General features: G+C 36.2%; 1 protein-coding gene across 10 annotated transcripts in view; it reads left to right on the top strand.

Moving 5' to 3' along the window:
- The window catches only part of CEP83 (centrosomal protein 83), a 124,072-nt gene that overhangs the window by 16,627 nt on the left and 86,945 nt on the right, over window positions 1-20,500 (top strand). For 2 of the 10 annotated variants that reach the window (XM_086712652.1, XM_025926692.2), the window contains exon 2: window positions 19,903-20,176. In XM_086712652.1, the coding sequence (XP_086568778.1) occupies window positions 20,004-20,176 (173 nt within the window). In that variant the 5' untranslated portion in view covers window positions 19,903-20,003. Of the gene's footprint in view, window positions 1-2,692; window positions 2,829-3,638; window positions 3,847-7,645; window positions 7,729-17,609; window positions 17,739-19,902; window positions 20,198-20,500 lie in introns of those variants that run through there. The other 8 variants (XM_086712645.1, XM_086712649.1, XM_086712646.1 and 5 more) reach the window with 8 other exon arrangements.

A 20,500-nucleotide genomic window follows, 5' to 3' on the forward strand; every position in this document is an offset into this window, starting at 1 on the left:
TCTCTCGTGGTTTACCTCCCTCTCTGTAGCAACTTTTTTTCCTTCCCTTCCTCCATGGTCTTCTGTTAAGTTTCTCAAATTCCACATATGAATGAAAACATATGATACCTGTCTTTCTCTGACTGATTTATTTCACTTAGCAAAATACCCTCCAGTTCCATCCACATTGTTGCAAATGGCAAGATTTCATTCTTTTTCAATGCCGAGTTTATAGCAGCGCCATCAACAATAGCCAAATTATGGAAAGAGCCTAAATGCCCATCAACTGATGAATGAATAAAGATACGGTTTTAAAATTAACCTCTGTCTTGAGGATGACTTTTATTTATTTACCTTTTCTGGCTCTGAGAAATTTTATACTTTCTTTTTGGTAGATCCTCAAAGATGAAAAAGAGAATGTTTATGTTAACCTGAGCAAAAATGTTGAACTCTTAATCAACTTTTTTCCTTTATTTAACTTTTCAGACTAAGGCATAAATCTCATGGAAATAATTCAGATTTACTTAAAAAATAATTTCCAGGGTATATTGTCAGATCAGTAGATAGCCTTCATTTTGTGTTACAAGCTACGTGGTAGCTTTATCTATTTCAGTATATGGGGCTATGAGCAAAGAAGCCTCTACAGCTCACACAAAGGTATTAAGTGCTCATAAATCTTTTGGCAAGTCCCGTGTTATATGCAAGAGAGCCTACACTAAGAAACATTAAAATGAATTTGAAGTATGGTTTAGGCAACAGTCATCTTTGGTTTTGAGATCACAACTTTTCAGAGACTTTTGTAACTTATTTCTAAGTATTTGAGGTTGACTGGTTACTAAATCCTATTTTGTAGAATTCTTTTGTGTGAATTAAGCTGTGTGGAAGCAGACAGTGCAATTATAAGAATAGAATGACATTTTAATTCAGAGTGCTTGGTGGTTGATTGCTAACCACTCTAATACATATCTTCTTCCCTTCCTCTTTCCTTGCCCTCCTGTTTCATTCTAAATCACAATTAAGGGGCCTGGCACCTTACCAGGGTTTTGAAGGGTCTCTTCCCAGCTGCACTTTAGGTTTTGGCAGGGTGTCAAGTTGTGACTTTTTTTGTATACAAGACACCCTGGGATGGCCATCCGTCGTCTATTTGGGTGACTAGTGTGGTAGTCTCTCTGGGTTTTAAAGACCTTAATTTCTAATGTTTTGTTATAAGAGAAGTAATGCCTCATGTAGTTCTCCTTAGATTTTAATGTTTCTAAAAAACAGCATTCACTCTAGGGGCATGTAGTATTTAAAGCATTGTTTTGAAATGTTCAAAGGCATAGCATGTGCTTTTTAAGGGAATGTGTTTGGAAGATTTCCATGAGCATTAGCAGCTGTGCTTTTGGAATATTTGGAATTTCCATCCTTTTGAGCAGACATTGTACCACTGCTTAAGAAATACAGCTCTTGTGCAAAAGAATGTCATAGGTATGTCTGTAGAGCTGGGACTAGTCAAAAGAAGTGGTAGGAAGGTATGGTTCTATGATAGTCATAGTTGTAAGGAGAGGAAGATGAGGTATTTTGAGAAGAGTTGTGCTGAGTTTTTAAAAAACTGCCTTTCACAGAGACTCGTTCATCTAATAAGTGCTCCCTGATTAATAGACTGATCAAAAGTAATCTGTTAAACCTTTCTTCTTTAAAAGTTTGCTTTGGGGGTGCCTGGGTGGCTCAGTTGGTTAACTGTCCCAACTTGGGCTCAGGTCATGATTTCACAGTTGGTGAGTTTGAGCCTCACGTTGGGCTCTGTGCTGCAGCTCAGAGCCTGGAGCCTGCTTTGGATTCTGTGTCTCCCCCTCTCTCCATCTCTCCCCCACTTGTGTTCTGTTTCTCTGTCTCTCAAAAATAAACATTTTAAAAAAAGTTTGGTTTGAACCATGTGCTTAAAAAATTTGCATTGTGGGGGCACTTGTGTGGCTCAATTGTTTAAGCAGCCGACTTCGACCCAGGTCATGATCTCACAGTTCGTGAGTGTAAGTCTGCCGTTGGGCTCTGTGCTGACAGATTGAGATTCTGTGTCTCCCTCTCTCTCCGCCCCTCCCCTGCTCATGCTCTGTCTCTGAAAACTGAATAAACGTTAAAATTTTTTAAAATGTTTAAAAAATTTGTGTTGTGATTTTATTTGGCAAACTTTGTATAATAAGAATTGTTTCTTAATTATAACATTATTCATTTATATATAACATTGATATATTCTGTAAGTAATTGAAATGTGTATTGAAATCAGAAAAACTTGATTATGGTATGAATTTAAAATTGTGATAGAAATTTTGTGTTTGGGTAAAATTTGTTATGAATAATAGACTGAAGAGAAAGCCAGTATATTAATTAACCTGTAGCTGTTGTAACAAATTACCACATAGTGGGTGGCTTAAAACAACAAAAATTTATTCATTCACAGCTTAGAGACCAGAAGACTGAAATCCAGGACAGCACTGTCTCCAGAGGCTCTAGGGAAGAATCCTTTCCTTCTAGCTTCTTGTGGCTCCAGGCATGCCTTGGCTGGGGTGACATCTCTGCCCTTTTGGTCACACTCCCTCCTTCTTTGTAGTCTCAAAGCGTCCTCTGCCTCACTCTTACAAGGATACATGTGATTGCATTTAGGGCCCACCCATATAATCCAGGATAAACTCCCCCTTTAAAAATCCTTAATTTAATTCCATCTTTCACTATACAGGTAATATTCGTAGGTTACAGAGATTAAGAAGTGACTTATCTTCCTTTGTGGCAGCATTAAGCCCAATACAGTCTGGAAGCCTCAGTTACTGAAAATGGATGTGAAAGTGAATCAAGAGCAAGGCAGCATTAGAATGGTGAATATAATCATTTGATATTTTTGAGGTAATGATGTGCCTGTGTGTGGGTTATTGTAAAGATGAGTAAGACCTGTTTCTTGCCTGGAAGCAGTTACACTGCGTGTGTTATATATACATACATGTACATTTACAAGATAGAATAGTTACCTAATTATATTTGAGAAAGTCAGGAAGTACTTAATGGAGGAAGTAATACATTTCTGAACAGGGTTTTGAAGGCTGATGAGAAATTCACTAGACCAGAGTACAGAGGGATAGAAGAGGCCTTCTGGATAAGGAAATTAGTATTTGCAAAGACATGGAGGTAGAAAACAGCAGCGTATGTTCAGGGAGCTACCAGTAGTCAGTACATGAGATAAATTGTAGATTTGTATTTGTTTCTAATACACAAATCACTGTCTCGTTTTACCAGTTGCAAAGTAAACGTTTTTTGTTGTGAACATTTTTAAAGCACAGATCTTATCCTGGATGAAGAAGATCTTTGGCCATTAAATACAGGGGGTGGGTGGGAGAGAAGAGCTTTAGGGAAATGCAAATTAAAACCACAATGAGCTATCACTTTACAACTCCTAGAATTGCTAAAATTAAAAAGACTGTGTGAAAGTAATTAAATGAGGAGGCTGTTAGACTGAGGTGGCTCTAATGCCCTTAGCTAACATAAGCCAGAATCCACGCACTTGAATGTGAGGAAATGAAACTTATGAACAACCAGTCACGGCCAGCCAGCTAGGCTATCCTGAATAAGGCAATCTTTAGGCCATATCCATCACATGATTTCCTTCCTTCGCTTCCATATCTTCTGTATAGAAACCACTCCACTTGCTCTTGGTGGTGGTGTGCTCCCGACCACTTTCACTTTGGCACTGCCAGGATTGGAATTGGCGTGTATACTCAAACTCTGGAAAATTTTGTTCACCTTAAGGATGTCCACTCTCACCACTTTTATTCAACGTCGTACTGGAAGTTCTAGTCACAGCAGTGGGACAACAGAAAAAGACAAAAGGCATCCAAATCGGTAAGAAAGTAGTAAAACTTTCCTATTTGTAGATGACATGATATTCTATAGAGAATAGCTGAAAGACTCCACCAAAAAACTGCCAGAACTGATAAATGAATTCAGTAAAGTCACAGGATACGAAATCAATGTACAGAAATCTGTTGCATTTCTATACATCAGTAATGGAACCGCAGAAAGAGAAATTAAGGAATCTATCCCATTTATAATTGCACCGAAAACCATGAGATAACTAGGAATAAACCTAACCAAAGAGGTGAAAACTTACACTATGAAAACTATAAGACACTGATGAAAGAAATTGAAGATGACACAGAGAAATGGAAAGACAGTCCATGCTCATGGATTGGAAGAACAACTGTCAAAATGTCTATACTACTCAAAGCAATCTACACATTTAATCCAATCCCTACGAAAATATCAACAGCACTTTTCACAGAGCGAGAACAAACAATCCTAAAATTTGTATGGAACCATGAAAGAGCCTGAATAGCCAAAGCAACCTCTTAAAACAAACAAACAAACAAACAAAAAACTGAAGGCATGACAGTTCTGGGCTTCAAGTTATGTTACAAGGTTTTAGTGATTAAAACAGTTTGGTACTGGCATAAAAATAGATATATAGATCAATGGAACAGAATAGAAAACCCAGAAATGAACCCACAGTTATGTGATCAATTAATCTTTGGCAAAGGAGGAAAGAACATGCAATGGAAAAAAGATGGTCTCTTCAACAAGTGGTGCTGGAAAAATGGAGAGCTATATGCAAAGGAATGAAACTGGACCACTTTTTAAATTTTTTAATGTTTTGTTTATTTTTGAGACAGAGCATGAGCAGGGGAAGGGCAGAGAGAGGGAGACACAGAATCTGAAGCAGGCTCCAGGCTGAGCTGTCAACACAGAGCCTGACGTGGGGCTGGAACTCACAAACCGTGAGATCATGACCTGAGCTGAAGTCGGATGCTCAGCCGACTGAGCCACCCAGGTGCCCCGAAACTGGACCACTTTCTTATGCCATACACAAAAATAAATTCAAAATAGATTAAAGACCTAAGTGCAGTGTTTGTGATGAGCACCAGTGGTGTATGGAAGTATTGAATCACTGTATTGTACACCTGAAACTAATATTACAATGTATGTTAACTAAATGGAATTTAAATAAAAACTTCAAAAAAATTTAAAAAGATTTTGTCTCTTTAAAAAATTTTAGGAGCGCCTGGGTGGCTCAGTTAAGCTTCCGACTTCACCTCAGGTCATGATCTCGTGATTCGTGAGTTAGAGCCCTGCATCAGACTCTGTGCTGGCAGCCTGGAGCCTGGAGCCTGCTTTGGATTCTGTATCTCATCTCTTTTGCCCCTCCCCTGCTTATTATCTGTTTTTCTCTCCCTCAAAATAAACATTAAAAAAAAAATTTCACCAGTTTCTTTTTACTTTTTAAAAATTCCAATGTAGGTAACATAGAGTGTTATATTAGTTTCAGGTATAAAATGTAGTGAGTCATTAATTTTATGTATTATTCAGTGTTCATCACGAGAAGTGTACTCTTAATGCCTTTCACCTATTTTACCCATTCCCCCCTCATCCTCCCCTCTGCTAACCATCTGCTTGTTCTCTGTATTTAAGAGTCTGTTTTTTGGTTTGCCTTTTGTTTTGTTTTCCTTTGTTCACTTGCTTTGTTTCTTAAATTCCACATATGAGAGAAATTATATGGTATTTGTCTTTCACTGACTTATTTTACTTAGCTTATACCCTCTAAATCCATCCATGTTGTTGCAAATGGCAAGATTTCATTCTTTCTTATGGCTGAATAATATTCCATTATATATGTACATATATACATATATATGTACATACATACACACCACATCTTATCTGTTCATCTGTTGATGGGCACTGGGCTGCCTCCATAATTTAGCTATTGTAAATAATGCTTCAATAAGCATAGGGGTGCATATATCCTTTTAGTGTTTTCATATTCTTTGGGTAAATACCCAGAAGTGCAATTATAGATCATATGGTAGTTCTATTTTTAAAGTTTTGACTAACCTCCATACTGTTTTCCATAGTGGCTGCACCAGTTTGCATTCCCGTCAACAGTACATGAGGATTCCTTTTTCACCACATCCTCACCGACACTTGTTGTGTCTTACGTTTTTTATTTTAGTCATTCTTTTTTTATTAACAAAATTTTTTTTAATGTTTATTTTTGAGAGACAGGGAGTCACAGAATCCGAAGCAGGCTTCAGGCCCTGAGCTGTCAGCACAGAGCCCGACATGGGTCTTGAACTCATGAACTGTGAGATCATGACCTGAGCCGAAGTTGGATGCTTAACTGAGTCACCCAGGTGCCCCAACAAAATATATTTAAACAATAGAATACTCTGGGATTCTTTCTTTGTGAGCTCATGGAATTGTATACTTATGCATTTTATTATGTGTAAATTTTACTTTAAAAATAAAAAGGCTAAACAAAAGAGAATTGGTTGATGAAATTGTCTGTTTTGTGAATGTTATTGTGTATCCATGTGATGTCTGAAAATGTGGTAGCTTCACAACCATGAAGAGAATTAAGCCAACAGGTTATGTTGGCAGAAGTATGGTGTCAACTTTAAACATAAAATAGCCAGTTTTACTAGCAAAATGAGTTTATTCAGGATAGCGGAGGAAATGCACTTTGGGACATACAAACTATGGCAAACTGTAAGCAAGTCCAGAGAACAAAGGAAAGGAGCATTCTTTTATATAGAAGAGGAGGGACTTGGGAGGGGTAGTTTGGAAAGAAAGGAGAGGAGTGAGAGTTTGGGGCTTTGGTAGCTTTTCATTGGAGGAGTTGTGGTAGTTCTTGTTGGTTTGTTGATGAGCAAGGAGTAAATCTTGTTTCCACCTGTTGGAGTAGTGGTAGCAAAATAAGCTTCTTTCTGTTTGGGTTGTAAACAGCAATGAGTGGTGGTGTGTGGGATCTCCCCCTTCAATGAGATTTTCTGTACGCAGTTTCAATGAAAAAGACCAGGATCCTTGATGATATTGAGTCAGATTTTTTTTTTTTTTTTTTTTTAAAGAGCCAACCACATCTTCATTAGTCTCAGCAGCAGGTGACTGGAGCCCCTACCTACAAAGGAACTTTAGAAGGCTACTCTGATTACTGGAAAGGACTGTTAGCACTTCTATTAGGACAGGATGGGAGAGGAAATTGGAAGGGAGCCAGAGGGAAAGACTGCTGGGCCACATACAAGGAGGTACACGTGGCATTCCCACTGGATCAGGCGCTAGAGGTGAACACTGCCATCTCCCTCAGAGTGAAGGAAGAGACAAAGCCTGAGATATGAGCCAGATCTTTGAGTGAACGTTTAAAACTTTGAATTTTAGAATTTGAAATTCTGAATGTTTTAAAAATTTGTGAATTATAAAAAGCAGAAAAGTGCACAAATACTATCCTTTGAGTGATTTACAAAGCAAACCCCCAATTTAACCACAACAAAGATCAAAATGTAGAAAACTGATGGCCTTTTCTCTGGTAACACTGTCCTGACTTTTACGTTAATCACTTCTTTTTATAGTTTTATAACCTAGACACACCTAAGCATGTATCTTCTAAATACTACAGTTTTGCCCGTTTTTAATTTTTTCTGAACTTTATGTTTAGAATAGTATGCTTTTCTGTCTGTCTTTCGCACAGTATTTTTGAAGTTCACCTGTGTAGAGTGTTTCTGTAGGTTATTTTCGTTGTCGTAAAGTGCTAGTTTCATTATGTCACAATATGTGTCTTCAGCTGTTAATGGACATTTGGTTTGTTTTCTAGGTTTCATCTGGGAATAGTATTGTTACGAGCAGTAACTTTACAACAGAAATCTCTTGGTGTACTTGTACTCACATTTTGGCGGGGTAGGTTTCAAGTAGAAGTATTATTGAGTCATAGTATATATACATCTTTAACTTGAGTAGTGCTCATTTTTTTCTAACATGGATATACCAGTTTACACCACAACTTGTTGCTTCTCCTCTTTAGACTTGTTATGGTCAATCGTTTTGGTTTTCTCATTGTGATTTTAATTTTAAAAAGAAATCCTACACATTACTATGTAAAAAGATAATTCAAGAGAAATAATTGGGTAAAAGGTTCAAATAAACTTTTCACAAAAGAGGACATCCAAATGGCTCATCAACAGAGAAAAGTTGCTCAATCTTATTTTTTTCAGGAAATTGCTTTTTAGCTTTTTTAGTATTTTTTTTTTTTCCTGCCATGGGTTATTGAAAGCACTCTCCTATATTCCAGTAACTTTGTTTTTTTTTTTTTTTGTTTTGTTTTGTTTTTGTTTTTGTTTTTTTTTTTTTTGCTTTTTCACATTTAGAGCTTCAGTACAACTACAGTTAATTTTAGTGCATAATGCAAAGTTGGGCCCAGGTCCATAAAGTGATCTGGTTGTCCCAGCACCTTTTTATTGCAGTCTTCTGTTTCCTCACTGATTAGCAAAACCACCTTTGTTCTTAAATGTCTTACATGGGTCGATGTGTCTTAATAACTGTAGATTTGTAACGTCTTGATATCCAGTCCTCCTATCTTGTTTTCTAAAATAGTTTCTGCTGTTCTTTACAAGATTTCTGGCCTTTTGTATTTCCATGTAAATTTCTGAATCAGTATATTAAATTTTACACACACACACACACACACACACACGTAACACACATGCATGCACCCCTGCTTATTAGGATATTGATTGGTATTACATCCATGTATCTGGGGAGAATTTATATCTTTAGAATGTTGTTTTCCAGTATATAGTACATAGTTCTATGTATATAGGTCTTTTTTAGTTTCTCTAATGGGTATCTGCATAATGGTTTGCACATCTTTTTGCCTAGGTATTTGATATTCTTTGGTGCTTTTAAAATGTCTTTAAAAATATTGCTGACACGTAGAGTGCAGCTAATTTTTATATTCATCCACCTAGCAGTCTTCACCAGGTTCTTCTGATGATTTCTCTATAAATTCTTTTGGATTTTCTACATACACAGTTAGAACAATCTGTATGTAAAGAAAGTTTTATTTTTCCTTCCCAGTTTTTTAACCTTTTATATCTTTGTCTTGTTCCACATTTTTTGTTGGTTATTTTCATTGTTGAATAAAATTGATGATGATGGACATCCTGGTCTTGATCGCATTTCCAAAGGAAGGTACAGGGGTGCCTCAGTGGCTCAGTTGGTTGAGTGTCTGATTTATGGCTCAGGTCATGATCTCATGGTTAGTGAGTTCAAGCCCCACATTGGGCTTTGTGTTGATAGTGCAGAGCCTGCTTTGGATCCTCTGTCTCTCTCTCAAAAATAAATAAACATTAAAAAGTAATAAAAAAAAAGGACGGCACAGAGATTTTAGAATCAAGTAGAGTGGTGTATTATTTTTGTATACATCTTTTTTTAAATTGATGTGCCTTTCAGTTCCTAGCTTGTGGTTTCTTTTTTTATGTTGTGCCAAAATTCATATAACATAAAATTAAATGTTTTAAAGTAGAGAATTCGGTGGTATTTTGTCCATTCATAGTGTTGTACATCTATCACCTCCATCTGGTTCCCAAACATTTTATCACCTTCTAAGATAACTCCGTATCCATTGAACAGTCACTTTTTCTCCCTCCCCTCAGTCCCTGGCAGCCATCAATATGTTTTCTATCTCTCTCGATTTACCTATTTTGGATATTACTATAAATGGAATCATACTCCAATGACACAAATGGTGGATGTTTTATTTCAGTCCCACAAGTTCCTGAACATCTGTTACTTTTTACATCTATTTTCTATTCAGGTTAAGTAATTTCTGTTGCTTTGTCTTCTAATTCATTCTTTTTCTTCTCTATTTCTTTTTTTTAATCAAAAAAAAAATTTAAATATTTATTTTTGAGAGAGAGAGAGACAGAGCATTAGCAGGGGAGGGGCAGAGAGAGAGAGGGAGACACAGAATCCAAAGCAGGGCTCCGGGCTCTGAGCCGTCAGCACAGAACCGGACATGGGGCTTGAACTCACGAACTGTGTATCACGACCTGAGCTGAAGTTGGATGCTTAACCAACTGAGCCACCCAGGCACCCCTCTTTTCTATTTCTGCCTTTGAGCTCATCCTTAGATTTTTATTTTGGTCATTGTATTTTTTAGTTCTATAATTTCACTTGGTTCTTCTTTATATCTTCTATTCTTTGCTGAGACTTGTATTTCTTTGCTGTGTCTTTTTTTCTAAATTTATTTCAGGCTTGTTTGTAATTATTCATTGAAATATTTTTAGCATGGCTTATTTAAAATCTTTGCCAGGGGGCGCCTGGGTGGCGCAGTCGGTTAAGCGTCCGACTTCAGCCAGGTCACGATCTCGCGGTCCGTGAGTTCGAGCCCCGCGTCGGGCTCTGGGCTGATGGCTCGGAGCCTGGAGCCTGTTTCCGATTCTGTGTCTCCCTCTCTCTCTGCCCCTCGCCCGTTCATGCTCTGTCTCTCTCTGTCCCAAAAATAAATAAACGTTGAAAAAGAAAAAAAAATAAAATAAAATCTTTGCCAGATAACTTTAACATATTTTTTCTCTTAGTGTTGGCATCCATCACTTGTCCTTTTACTTTCAGTTTGAGACCTTTCTCATTCTTGGTGTGACTAGTGATTTTCTTTTGAAACCTGGACATGTAGGGTATTATGTTATGAGACTGTTTACTATTTCTGGCTTTTCCTGACACTTCTCTGGCACAGGAAAGGGGGGAAACGCCCCATTATTGCCAGATAAGGGGTAGAAGTCTAGGTTCCCCTGTTGGCTTCTGTTGTCACCTGAGTTGTGGGCGATCATCATTATTGCTGGGTGCCATGGAGTTCTGGCTCCTCAGGTGGTCCCCACTGTCACCCTAGAAAGAGTAGCCTTGTTACCACTGAGTGGTAGTGCCAGACCTAACTCTCGACTAGCGCTTATCTGATGGCTTTTCAACAGTGTGAGGTAGGTGCTCTTCCTTACTGTTGGTAGGGTGGAAAGTTCAGGTTTCCTAAGTAGTCTCCACTGACATTACAGAAGCATGGGACTTTATTACCACTCAGCAGGGATAAAAGTCCCAACTTCCTTGTTGACCTTATATACCATGCAAGCTGGCAGGATATTAGAGTACTTCCTAACAATCTGGCCTTTGCTGGCACGGTTGGTGGTGGAATCACAGTTTTTTCTGTAGTATTTTCCTGGAGTAGATTTTATTGTCTAAAACATTTTTGTCTTGCTAGGTTTCCCCTTTCTTCTTTCTTTGGCTAAGAGAGCAGGCTTTTGTTAAGGCCTTTTTTTTTTTTTTTTTTTTTTTTTTTTTTTTTTGCCCCTTCCCCAAGTCTGAAACCATTGCCACCTTGTTTAGCTCCAGGTTGGAGATCATATATGAAAAGGAATCCCTGGGAACCCACCTGTGTGTCAATTTTGATGTTCTGAGGTTTTTAGCCGGTTTGGCTGCTGGTCTCCATTTTTGAGAGTTGTTTTATATATGTATACCGTTCAGGACATTTATTTGTATTAGTGGGATTATATAGGGAAATAAACATCTGCTCCATCATCCCAGAAGCAGAAGTCTTTATTACAAAAGTTTTAAGATGTCTTATCAGTTTTCATTTACTTCTAGATATTTTCTGATTTCTGTTGTGACCTTCTCTTTAATTCATGTTGTTTAGAAATGTATTCTTTCTAGGCATATATAGCTTTTCAGTTACTTTTTTCTGTTGAGTTTTAGTTTAATTGCACTGTGGCCAGAAAAATAGTCTGTATAATTTTGTTTTTAAATTTTTTTTTTCGATTTTTAAAAAATACCCAGCATGTAGTCAGTACTTATAAATGTGACATGTATGTTTATAAGGAATGTGTATTCTATAGTTCTGGGAATAGTTTTCTATATATGTTAGGTCAGGTGGGTTAATTATATTGATTAAGTTGTCTATATTCTTACTGATTACTTTTTTGTGTTTTTTCTACTGGTTACCAAGAATAGTGGTTACATTATACCCCTGTGATTCTGAATCTATCTATTTACCCTGTAGTTCTGACCCCTTCTACTTTATTTGTGTATAAAATTGTCATAACTTTCTGGTGTATTTAATCTGTTATCATTACAAATGTCTTACTTCATCTACTGTACTGTTTCTGTTGATTGTTATTTTTTGACCTTAAATTCTACTTTATCTGATATTAATGTAATTCTGTCATCTATCTTTAGATTAATGCTTAATTATATTTTGGGGGTTTTTTTTAGTCTTCATGTCCTTATGTTTTAAAAAGTCATATAAAAAGATATATAGTTGGGTGATATTTTTTTATGTTTCTTATTTGAAGCATTAATCTATCTACTTTAGAGTAATTAATGATATGTGTCTAAGTCTATTGTGTAACTGTTTCTGTTTTCCTGCTTATTTATGTTCCATCTTATCTCCCTGCTTGCCTTCTTTTAAATGGAATTCTTGGTGCACCTGGTGGCTTAGTTGGTCAAGCGTCTGACTTCGGCTCAGGTAATGGTCTTGTGGTGTGTGGGTTTGAGCCTGTGTCGGGCTTTGTGCTGACAGCTCAGAGCCTGGAACCTGCTTTGGATTCTGTGTCTCCCTCTCTCTGCCCCTCCCCTGCTTGCTCTCTCAAAATAAATAAACATTAAAAAAATAAATAGAATTCTTAATGGAGGGGTGATTCTCAAAGGAAGGACAGAGGTGATTTTTGCCTCTCTAGGGTACATTTGGTAAAATGTGGAGACCTTTTGTTTTTTACTACTGGGGGGAGGAGTACTACTAGCATCTAATAGGTAGAGACGAGGAATATGTTACTAAATATTCTACAATGTACAGGAAAGCCTCCTTCCCACAAAGAATTATCTGGTCTAAAATATCAGTAGTGTAAAGATTGAGAAACCCTTTATTAGAGTGATTTGAGTAATTAAAAATTTTCCACCCGTTTAGCATTCTTAGTGGTTATCCCACAGACAGGTTCAGGAAACTTAATATGAAGAATCAGATAAGTAAATATTTTAGATTCTTCAGGCCATGTATAGTTTCTGTTATGTGTTCTTTTTCCCCTACCTTCTTTCTTTCCTTTTTCAAAGTTGTTTTAGGTTTGTATAAAAATTGAGCAGAAACTACAGAGAATTCCCATGTACCCCTTGCATCAAACATGCACAGCCTCCCCCACTATTAACACCAAGAACATCATCTCCCAGAAGAGTGCTATGTTTGTTACAATTGATGAACCTATACTGACATGTCACTATCACTCTTAGTCCATAGTTTACATTAAGGTTCACTCTTGGTGTTGTATATTCTGAGTTTTAACAAATGTATGTGGGCATGTATTCTGTGATAATAATATTCTACAGAATAATTTCACTGCTCTAAAAATCTTATATGCTGTATGTTTTCATCTCTTCCAGAATGTCATATAGTTGGAATTCAACAGTATGTATCCCTTTTAGATTGGGTTCTTTCACTTAGTAATATGCGCTTAAGGTTTCCTTCACATCTTATTGTGGCTTGATGGTCATTTCTTTTTTGGGCTGAATAATACTGTGTTGTTGAGATGTACAACAGTTTATCCATTCACCTACTAAAGGACATCTTGGTTGCTTCCAAGGTTTGGCAATTATGAATAAAGCTGCTATAAGCATTCATGTGCAATTTTTTTGTGTGTGAATGTAAGTTTTCATCTAATTTGGGTAAATAACACAGAGTGCTGTTGGACTATATGGTAAGACTAATAAATTAGAGTTCCTGTTATTCCACATTTTCACCAGCATTTGGTGTTGTCATTGTTTGTATTTGGGCCATTCTGATAGGTTTTTAGTAGTACCTTATTGCTTAAATTTGCAATTCCCTAATGACTTACGTTGTTGAACATCTTTTCATATGCTTATTTGCCATTTGTGTACTTTCTTTGGTGAGAGGTGTGTTAAGGCCTTTGGGCCATTGTTTAATTCAGTTGTTTGTTTTCTTATTGTTGAGTCTGACTTTGTGTATTTTGCTTAATAGCCCTTTATCAGATAGGTCTTTCTCAAATATTTCCTCCCAGTCTATGACTTCTCTTCTCATTCTCTTGACAGTGTCATTCACAGAACAGAAGTTTTAATGTTTATTTATTTTTGAGAGAGAGAAAGACAGAGTGTGAGCAGGGGAAGGGAAGAAAGAGAGGCAGACACAAAATCCATAGCAGGCTCTAGGCTCTGAGCGGTCAGCCCAGAGCCCGATTCAGGGCTCGAACTCACCGTGAGATCATGACCTGAGCCCAAGTCAGATGTTTAACTGACTGAGCCACCCAGGAGCCCCCACAGAGCAGAAGTTTTAAATTTTAATGAAGTGTAACTCACCAGTTATTTCTTTCATGGATCTTGCCCTTGGTTGTGTATTTAAAAAGTCACTGTCATACCAGGGACCTTTGTTATGTTCCAGGAATTTGATAGTTTTGCATTTTATATTTATGTACATTTGAGCTAATTTTTGTGGAAGGTATAACATCTACCTAGATCCACTTTTTTTTGGCACGTGCATTACTTTTGCATGTGCTCCTCTGTCAAAGATCGGTTGACTATAGTTTAGTCTATATGTGGACTCTTCTGTTTCAGTAATCTATTTCTTATTTTTTCAATATCACGCTCTCATACTTTTGCTTTTATGGTAAGTTTCAAAGTCAGATAGTGTCAGTCCTCTGACTTTGTTCTTATGCAATATTGTGTTGGCTATTCTGTGTCTCTTGTCTCTGTGCATAAACTTTAGAATTAGTTTGTTGATATCCACAAAATAACTTTTGGGGATCGTATTGAATCTATCCATCAAGTTGGGAAGAACTTACATCTTGGCAGTATTGAGTCTTCCTATCCATGAACATAGAGTATCTTTCCATTTATTTAGTTCTTTGTTGTTGTTTTTTTTCCATCAAAGTTTAGTAATTTTCCTCATATTAAAAAATGTACGTTTTGTTAAGTTTATAGCTATTTCATTTTGGGGAGTACTAATGTAAATGGTATTTTAAATTTCAAATTTCTTCTGTTCATTGCTGATACATAGGAAAGCGATAGACTTTTTTTGTTTGTTTATGTGTTTATTTTGAGAGAGAGAGAATGTGGGAGGGGCAGAGAGAGAGGGAGACAGAGAGAATCCAAAGCACGCTCTGCACTGTCAGTGCAGAGCCCGCTGGGGGGCTTGAACTTGGGAACCATGAGATCATGACCTGAGCCAAAACCAAGAGTTGGACTCTTAACTGACTCAGATACCCAGGTGCCCTGATAGACTTTTTTGTGTTAACTCTATCCTGCAACCTTGCTATAATGTTTATCAGTTCCAGGAGTATTTTTTTAAAATTTGATCTTCTACACAGATAATCATGTCCTGTGCAAAGAAAGAGTTTTATTTCTTCCTTTTGTATTTGTATGTGTTTTATTTTTTTTGGCTTAATACATTAGCTAAGACTTCCCATTATGATATTGAAAAGAAGTGGTGAGAGGGGACGTTTTTATTTGTTCTTGATCTTAGTGGAAAAATTTCTATTTTCTCACCTCTATGATGTTAGCTGTAGAGTTTTTATACATGTTCTTTATCAAGTTGAGAAAGTTCCCCTCCATACCTAGTTTGTTGAGTTTTTAAAATTATGAATGGGTATTGGATTTTGTCAAGTACTTTTTCTGCATCTATTGATAAGATCGTGTGATTTTTTTGCTTTAGTCTATTCGTGTAATGGATTACGTTAATTGACGTTTTTTTAAACGTTGAACCAGCTTTGCATGCCTGGAATAAATTCTACTTGGTCATGATGTGTAAATCTTTTTATACATTATTGGATTCAACTTGTTAATATTTTGTTGAGGATTTTTTCATCTGTATTCATTGTTTTTCTTTTTTTTCTTTTTAAGCTCTTAAAACATTCTTGGCTTGGGACTATGCGAAAGAAGAATACAGGCCAAATGTGGCTCATGAGCTATAATTTTCCCACCCCTTTCCTAGTGATTATATTATGCATCTTTGACTTCTCAAAGTGTAATATTCATTGATACTTTTAGCCTTTCCTATACAGTGCAAGGGCTCTGTAACACTTGTAATTCTACCTTTACTGACTTAGATGCCATTTCTTTATGTATTCTAAGACTATATCTGTTAAGAAATCCTAAGGTATTATTTTATGCAGTCTGTGTCCAATTAGAATTATGCACATATTTCCAGTTTTCATTTATCTTTATTTTTGCATTGTCCAGTTCACATCTAAGGTAATTTTCCTTGTGTATGGAAGACTCCTTTACTGTTTCTTTTGCTGTGCATCTTCTGGGATGAATTTGTTCCATTTGTCTGAAAATGTCTTTATTTTACCACTGTTCTCTAAAGATTTTCCTTTTTTTTGCTATATTTATAGAATGTTAGTTTGGCAGTTATTTTCTTTCAGCACTATAAAGGTATCGTGTTCTGGCTTTCATTGTTGAAGTCAGTTCTATTGCTTATTTTCAAGACACGTCTCTTTTCTGGACTGATCTTAAGATTTTCCCTTTTTCTTTAGGAAGATCTTAAGGTGATGTTCTTAGGTGCAGATTTCTTAATGTGATGTAGGTGGAATTCTTTTTATTTATGTCTTTGGGGTTTTTAGAACATTTTTGGGGGAGGTTCTCAAGTATCTATTTACCTGTCTATTTATTTTGCAGGTATTGCTTCTATACTCTCCTCTCTCCTTCTAGGACTCAATGGCATATCTGTTAGAATGACATTTTAACTTTATTTTCTGTATTTATTTCCTTTTTTGTATTTTTCATTCTTGTTTCTCTTCCTAATTTATCTTGAATATTTTCTTTTAACTTCTAATTCCTTCTTAAAGTATGTTTTATCTTGGCTGTTATGCTGCTTGTGCATTGAGTTTTTACTTTTGGTTATAGAATTTTTCCGTGTTAGAGTTTACATTGGTTTCTTTCTATGGTTTTGTATTCTCTTACAAGATTCTCAACCTTGTTTCCTATTGTCTTATACATAATATTACTATAAGAAAATTTCTTTTAGAATCGTTGTCTGACAACTCTGATAGTGAGGCTCTCATGTTATCTATTTAAATACTTTTGCTTCTTGTGACTTTAGTTCATGTTCTCTTATCTTCCCATGACTTGAGTTTTAAAATTTCTAAAAAAATTTTATTGTGTCATATTTATTTGTAAAATTGTTTTTTAGAGCAAGTTGCAGCCTATTCTAATATAATTCATCTGAATTACCCTTAGTAGCAATAATAAGGGTAAGCCTTTAAAGTCTGTATCCAAAATGGAGGGGGGTGTTCACCAGGCCTTCTCCTTGCCGTTCTAGTCTGTGTCTTTGAATACGAAGACTGTCAGAAGGCATTCAGTCTCCCGGTCTCTGGAACTGGCAAATGCCCTTAGGAGAACAGTGCTCCCAAATTCCAGTCTCCTCTTTCTGCGTTCACATCTTCCCTTGTTCCCATTTCAGTAAATATTCTGTTGTTAGTTTTCCAGTGTCTTCAAGCAGATTTTTAAAACATATGTCCAGATTTTCTTGTCCTAGGCAGGAAGCATGATCTAAATTACCTAGTCCTTTATTACTGGAAGTGAAGGCTATCTTCAGATTTCTTGGTATAAGAGATTGGTAAAACACTTCCCACAGTGTTTAGCTAATTGGGATTTTTGTTTTTTGCTAAAAGCCTCCTTATATAATTAGCATGAAACTTAGAAGTTGTTTCTTTGTAAGCTTGAATATAGAATTGTGGAACCACTTTTGAAGTTCAGAGAAAGACTTATGTTTTATGAGGCCTTTCTGTCTATGTTACTAGATATCTTATTGGAGGACTACCATAACTATATTTTCCAAGATTTTCATTGATAAATTGATTACTGCTGAACTGGAGGACAATATATCTGCAAAATACCAAAAAACAGATAAAAAATTCATTCTGACCTTGGTAAGACTTGGCAAATAAGCAGATAGTTTTCTGTGATTCTGAAATTAACAGAGGAGAAAAGTCTGAAAAAGACTATTGGCAGATGAAACCCAGGAGTTCATAACTTTGAGTCAAGAAAATACCAGAGGGCAATACAGATACATTTGCAACAGAACTAGATTTGGAGATGAGGTTATGAAAACTAATAATGGGAAACCTCATTAAAATGAAGTTGGGAGGTTCAGCAAGGGGAGCTCTCATTCCCTACCAATTGTAGACCCAACAGGAAGAGATGGACTTGACCTTGTACCTGGATGCTACTTTACTATACCAGCTAGAAGAAGAAACACTGCTTTTTGTTTTGTTTTGTTTTGTTTTGTTTTTATTTTTGTTTTTTAAGGTTAACAAGGTAATGGTTGTGCTGATTAAGAAATGGATATCCTGCAATTAGTGAAGTCCTGAAAACTACTTGTAGTAGATTTTACTGCCAGAAGGGAAGAATTTAAATCATTAACTCTATTTTCCTAAAATATCCAGGTCTTATTGAATTTTATTTCTATGGGGACTTAACTTCCATTTTATTTTATTTTTTTAAAAGTTTATTTATTTTGAGAGAGAGAAGGTACGCATGCATGTGCACGTGGGTGGGGGGGGGAGGGGCAGAGGGAGTGGGAGAGAGAATTCCAAGCAGGCTCAGCATTGTCAGCACAGAGCCCGACATGGGGCACGAACCTACGAACCATGAGATCATGACCTGAGCTGGAATCAAGAGTTGGATGCTCAACTGACTGAGCCACCCTTAACTTCCATTTTAACGTAGGAGTTAGAATATTTGCTGTCAACTAGAATAGAAAATAAAATTATTCATTTTATCTTGGAAATCTTTGTTTCACTAGTAGTGGGACTAAAGGGTAGCTGTTGGTTTTTTCTTATGTAGTTTAAGCTTTTAGCTAGTTAAAATTAAAGCCTTATAATGCCTTTTGGTGGTATCATTAGAAAGTATGAGATAAGTTAACATTGCATGTTTCTATCTCTTAAAAATTAATTTGGATCAAAAAGCAGAGTCAAAATTATGTGCCAGTTTTATGATCCAGTTAGTTAATTCCCTGACACATGTATACTTTTGACAGGATAATACTGTGGCAGCTGCTACAAACAGTGCACTGTTGCACATTTAACATGAATAATATGTGAAGTTTTCTTGAAGGACTTCTTTCCTTCTGTTAAAATGTGATTTGACAGGAAACCAAAGTAACTTTATTTTAGTTTAAAAGTCATCTTAGGTAATATGCAGACATCACATTAATTTATCAGAAATGGTATAATACAAGAGAGACTGAGTAATTTGCCATTGGTTTGTGTATGCTAAAGATCTTTTCTTGTAGAAAGAAAAGGTATTTCATGATAACCCATGACCAGTGGAGATGCTATTAGGGAAAGATAAAATAGTCTTGACAAAGATCAAGAAAGCTAAGGGGGGCAGAATTGTTTTGATTAAAACTTTCATTTTTAATTATTTACAATAAAAACACTTTGTCCTTATTTTTTACTTCTAGACAAACAGTTACTTTCATAATCCTGGATCAGTGCTTTTGGGGATAGCTGGGGTGATTTAGTTTCCTGCTCATAGTACAGCGCAAACACATAGGTGATCAACATTTATGTGTGGACTGATTTCTCTTCTGAGTCAATAGCATGAGTACAGCTCACCTTGTGTCAAATAAAAGACTCTTTGTAGGATTAATCACAGACATAGTTACTTGTTGAAGGTCATCTTTGTGAACATTATAATTTTCTCTAGCCATTTGTCAAGTTACAGATGGTTTTTCCCCTGATTTCACAGTGTGGATTTTGTACTAGGATCTTTCTTTCAAGTTTACTCCAGTAGCTTCAGGAACTATCTGTGGTTTGTGAATCCAAGAGGACCTAAACTGGAAAAGTTGGTAGTTCTAGTTAGGTCAGTACTTGAAGATGTGAAATTGATGGTCACATAAGCTTGGCGTGGAAGTAAAGAAAGTTTGTTAAGGTATGATTCAACTTTGTTCTTTTTGTTTTATGAACAATTAGAAATCTGAAAAATTGGGCTTTGTTATAGAAATGATAGTTGAATAACAAGAAATGATAAAAAGACTGTAACACTGAAAGAGTTTAACTCATCACTAACCAAGTTCATTTCTCTGTGCAGGTATAATTTGGTGTCCTGAGTGTCTGTCTTAGCAAGAAGGAAGTGGAAAATACTCTTGAAAAGAAAACTAAGACAATAAGGAAGCCAGAACTTACTTTTACATGGTGATTTGCTCACTTAACAGTATGGACACTTTTCCCACCACATTTCCTCCTGGTGGAGACAGTGGGCTGACATATTCTCAGTCTGAGGTGCAAAAAATGTTAATTGATGAAAGGTTACGATGTGAACATCATAAAACTAACTATCAGACTCTTAAAGCCGAACACACAAGGTAAATTGCTTAAATTTGGAGGTGAGGGGCCTTATTAAATATTTTTTTGTCTGAATTTGTTCTGGAACATACAGTATATTTTTGTTAGTTTGCAGTATATAGTTTTAAAACTTTTTAATAGTAAAATTTTCACTTTAAAATTAGTTAATTCAAAACTAACCATGATCTCAAGTGTTTTTTGAGTTGATAAAAGTCTTGCTTTGAAAGTAGCAAGACCTAGAAAATTAAATGTATCTAGGTGGCTAAGTGTGTTTTTCCCCCTCAAGTAAAATTGTATTTATTTTGAAAGAGAGAGGGTGGGGGGAGGGCAGAGAGAGGGAAGAG

This window comes from Puma concolor, chromosome B4 (assembly GCF_028749965.1).
Source record: "Puma concolor isolate L17-30 chromosome B4, mPumCon1.1.hap2, whole genome shotgun sequence".
Lineage (NCBI taxonomy): Eukaryota > Metazoa > Chordata > Mammalia > Carnivora > Felidae > Puma > Puma concolor.